Below are 4,485 nucleotides of genomic sequence, written 5' to 3' on the forward strand. Positions count from 1 at the left end.
GAACACACGTCAATACATTCATTCGGGGGTATGACACAATTTGAGAAAAGCGCAATCGATTCTGTTATCTGTGTTATCACGTATTAACCCGTTTGGGACTTGTACCTGAAGCAGAATTGGGTGCATCAAACTGTTCTCATGGGACAGATAAATCCGACAGTGTTAACTGGGCTGAGCAGCTCAATAGCATCCAAACCAAACTGGAGTTCAAAAGCTCTTGCATCAAAGGCTAAGCATCCATAGAGAACCATCTCGCAAAATCTAGAGAACAACACCAACCTCACATGCTAGAATCAGGATTTTGCAAATCCGACAAGAAAAATTCTTGATTGCTTAAAACAAATTCGAAGAAAAACAAAACATCGCCACGACGCCTATCTCACACAATTGTTTAGCTCTTGGTGGTCTTTTCCTTGGTCTTCTGGATCTTCAGCACCTTCTTCACAATCTTCTGCTCCTCAACCAAAAACGCCCTGATGATCCTGCACGGCACGAACAGATCAGCTTAGCTCAACAGCAAATTTATGAAATACCACTTGTTTGAATGAATGATGGTTACCTCTCCCTGACTGCAGGACCAGACAGAACACCACCGTAAGGACGGTTTACAGTCCTCCGGTTCCTTGACAATCTGGACCTCTTGTACTCAGTAGGCCTCAGGTGTGGAATCTGCAGTTTGGCATATGAACTACCATCAGAATGAGAAATTACTATTGTGGTTACTGAGGCAGTATAATGTACCAACAAAGCAAGGAATAAACTTATGATTCAGTGGGAACTTTTCTATCTGATGTATATAGCAATCACTATCTAGAAGCATAGAACTACGGTGGCAAAAAGTAGTCCAGCAGCACTTCACAATTACATGCATACATGATTTCACTTGTGAATGGCTCAATGCTACCTATTGGGGGTTGTTAAGAATGGGTGTAAAATAGCTAAGCACCTGTGGCAACATAAATTTTACAACCAAGCATAAGCACCTGGCACATAGAGTTGACAAATAGTAATGATGATCTCCACAAAGCACAAACGTCATGCAAATATGGTGGACACCCATGGGTAAGCAAATCCCAAAGAATGTAGTCCTTCAAAAAGCAGATGGACCATTCCACATACAGATAAATATGAAGTAAAAGTCAAACAACGTAATAGCAAGCTCCTATAAATTGTCAAAAATCACAAAGATGTTGAACAAAAGATTGCCAGTTAAAACAGAAGAATTTGAGACAACATCATACTCCTTCCGTTCCTAAATATAAGTCTTTTTAGATGTTTCACTAAAAGATAATATACGGATGTATATAGACATATTTTAAAGTGTAGATTCATTCATTTTGCTTTGTATGTAGTCTCCTAGTGAAATCTCTAAAAAGACTTATATTTAGGAACGGAGGGAGTAGTAATCAAATATTCTCAATTGAACTATACAAGAACACAGTCTGAGTAGTACAACTTCATTGTGAGTGCAAATGCAAAAAACAAAAGGAGCAACCAGACAGACATCATAATGAGGCCTCTACATCAAAACTAAGAAAATGATAACATAGCCCTACTAATACAACAGAATATTAGGTTAAATCCACACAAAATTAGGGCAAATGCTTGTCATGTTCCACTGTAATCATAGCCCTACTAATACGACAGAAAATGCTCAGGAAAAAAAATGAAGATGAACTGACAGTGCAATGTTCATGCTCAGATTCAAAATACAAATGCATAATATCCCAGTAAGCGTAAATTACAGAGTTATACACTGCAGGCTTGGAAGAGAGTGGAAATAAGCAGAAGACATGTTCATATCACAAGAAGAATTACCAGACAAGAACACACGGTTAAGAGAGCCAGATCAAAGGATACAAATTCAGGGCCAGACAAGCAAACGCATAAAATATGACATTACAATGCCATTTCCTGCTTGGGGGGGGGGGGGGGGGGGGGGGTAGCAAACATAGACAATTTATAATAAATCAGTCTAGGAACGGTAAATTCACCTGCAGTATGGTCAGAGTTGACAAATTCAGCATAACCAAAGGTATAAAGCATGATTCAGCAAGAATTAGCACTACTTCAACAATAGTAGGGCAGGACTCGAATGTAGTGTTTCGAGTCCCACTTCAAACATTAACATGAAACGAAAAAATCTGAACGAAAACATTGCCGCGTTCCATAGGGCAGGACTCAAATGTAGTGTTTTTTTTGTTTGGAGTCCAACTGTGTGTGTTTATATCGGCAACCACTTCACTGAAATGCAGGTCGTGTCTGAGCGCATGGTGCATACAACGCATGAAATCTAATGAAATAACAGGTTAAAATGGGAGAATGTAACACATACTCCTTGGATCTTCTTCCCGGTAACCGGGCATTTTGGCCCACTCGCCCGCTTTTTGGTGTACTGGTACACAAGCCTCCCACCTAATAATCAGTAATACATCAAGAAAACTCTTTGAGTTGAGATCCTGGAAGAAGACCCCCAAAATTTTACTCAATATAAACTGTCAAGGGAGCGGTAAACACGGATGCGAAATTCAAGCGTAAATCCATCTAAATTCAAGACATACACGAGTGGCATCAATACTATCCAGACAGTTGCAAGACTAAAAACACATGAGCGAGCAAAAGCAGGCGCCTCTGATCTCCCTCACCTGGGGTCTTGACGACGCGAGTCTGGTTCGACTTGGTGGCGTAGCTGTGGCGCTTTCGGTATGTCAGCCGCTGCACCATCTCGCCGCCCTCTCCCGGAGTTCTCTCACCGCTCGCTCTTTCGCTCCCGCTGTCTGTAACGAGGCGGCGCCGAAGGGAAGCGAGGGTAGGGGAGAAAGAAGAGCTTTTATAGGGCTGTTCGTGGTCTGGGTGACCTAGATCCAATGGTGGAGGATGCTTTATCAAGTGAGCGGACGGCTCTCTGTTTGTTTTTCATGATTATTAATCCAGTCCGCTTTTATATTGAAAATACCCAACTGAACCTCGGTCTGCTCTGGATGCACCCACGCTGAAAAATATTTATAAAATACTCACCACTTATACTCACCGTTTTAGTCCCTAGAAGCGACTATAAACTGCTCACTGAACCACCTCTCTACTGCCTACTTTATATTTTCACTAGCAAAAAAAATCCATGCGTTGTAACGGAAGAAAAAATAACACACGCTCTGAACGTAATATATTTTCACATGGTATCACATTTGTGTTACCGACGATGGCTTCAGTGCTCACACAACGAAAACGCGTTTGAATGTACAGTCACTCGGAATAAGATGAGAAATATGTTGTTTCTCTCCACGAGATTTTCCAAAGATGTGCATGTGTAGTTACCAATGTTTTCTTTCCTCTCAATTTGGTTTTAATTTAATGGATGTTTATTGCAATTCGTATGGTCGTCGAAAAGAGAGAGAAAAAAGGACCGTGCACTACATATTAAGTTTGCACCAAAAATAATATTTAAGAAGTATTCAAGGGCTAAAAATAACATCCTATTTAGATTCTACACGTTTTTTCAATCAAAATTCGTATATAACATGTTAAAATCGGAGTTAAGGTTTAAAATATATGGATAATTTTGTTTTAGATAAAATATGGATAGATTAACTCAAAAGTAAGGGGTTTTTTTGTTGAAACGAAAAAAATGTTTCGGATGACTTAAATAGGGAGGGCGGGTTGATTACCTGAAACATGAGGGAGTTTTCTGAAAAATGCAAAAAAAAAAGGGTTCGGCTGTAACTAAAAGATGGACTGTGGGTTGATTATCTAAAACTGTGAGGACGTTTCTGCAAAATACCAAAATGACAAAAAACGGTTCGCTGTGACTTAAAATTGGATTGTGGTTAATTACCTAAAACTGCGAGGACTTTTCTGCAAAATGACCGACGACAGACGACAGAAACGCTGCGCGCTTTATTATTAGGGGAGAAGTATAGAACTCTCCTTTACTGCTAAATTGTTTTTCCCAACTTTCATTGAAAATACGAACTACGATTGCAACCAACTTTCTGTAATTTAGCATGAAGCTCAAGATAATTGTTGTGAGGTCAACATCAATATCAACTCAATCAAAACGAAACAAATCTTTTTCAAAGCAAGTGAGAGCACCGGCGAGCTTGTATTGTTTCTACCGAATAATTCAAAATGTTTATAAATGAAAAATACCAAAAGATTAACAATGAACTTGGCTAAAATCCTAACTCGTGTTGCAATTGATGAACAAGCTAGGATTCCTAGGACACAGGTAATTGGTTGAGCAATCATACATAACGAATAAAGGAATTACAAGGTTTGTTCTATTTATCTTTGAGTAATATATCAATGAAGATGGACAGGATGGTTGAATTTTAATGAAAGGAACCTAACGTCTTCGACGGAGAACATTTATTCTAGCAGCAAGGAAAAAAAGGAGTCCACACAATGTCATTAAATTGAAATCAACAATTATGAGTTGTTTAAACCAGTGTAATTTTTATATACAAAACTGAGCCACGAACATAACAA

At 39.2% G+C, this 4,485-nt stretch overlaps 1 protein-coding gene across 1 annotated transcript; it reads right to left on the bottom strand.

Moving 5' to 3' along the window:
• Nucleotides 1-201: 201 nt before the first annotated feature.
• Nucleotides 202-2,802, bottom strand: LOC123407823 (60S ribosomal protein L34-like). The gene is made up of 4 exons (XM_045101050.1): nucleotides 2,646-2,802; nucleotides 2,336-2,415; nucleotides 560-669; nucleotides 202-482 (listed from the first exon to the last, which is right to left on the bottom strand). The coding sequence occupies exons 1-4, from the start codon at nucleotides 2,722-2,724 to the stop codon at nucleotides 392-394; spliced, it is 360 nt and encodes a 119-aa protein (XP_044956985.1). The 5' UTR covers nucleotides 2,725-2,802; the 3' UTR covers nucleotides 202-391.
• Between the last annotated feature and the right edge of the window lie 1,683 nt (nucleotides 2,803-4,485).

The sequence above is a fragment of the Hordeum vulgare genome, chromosome 7H (assembly GCF_904849725.1).
Source record: "Hordeum vulgare subsp. vulgare chromosome 7H, MorexV3_pseudomolecules_assembly, whole genome shotgun sequence".
Taxonomy (NCBI): domain Eukaryota; kingdom Viridiplantae; phylum Streptophyta; class Magnoliopsida; order Poales; family Poaceae; genus Hordeum; species Hordeum vulgare.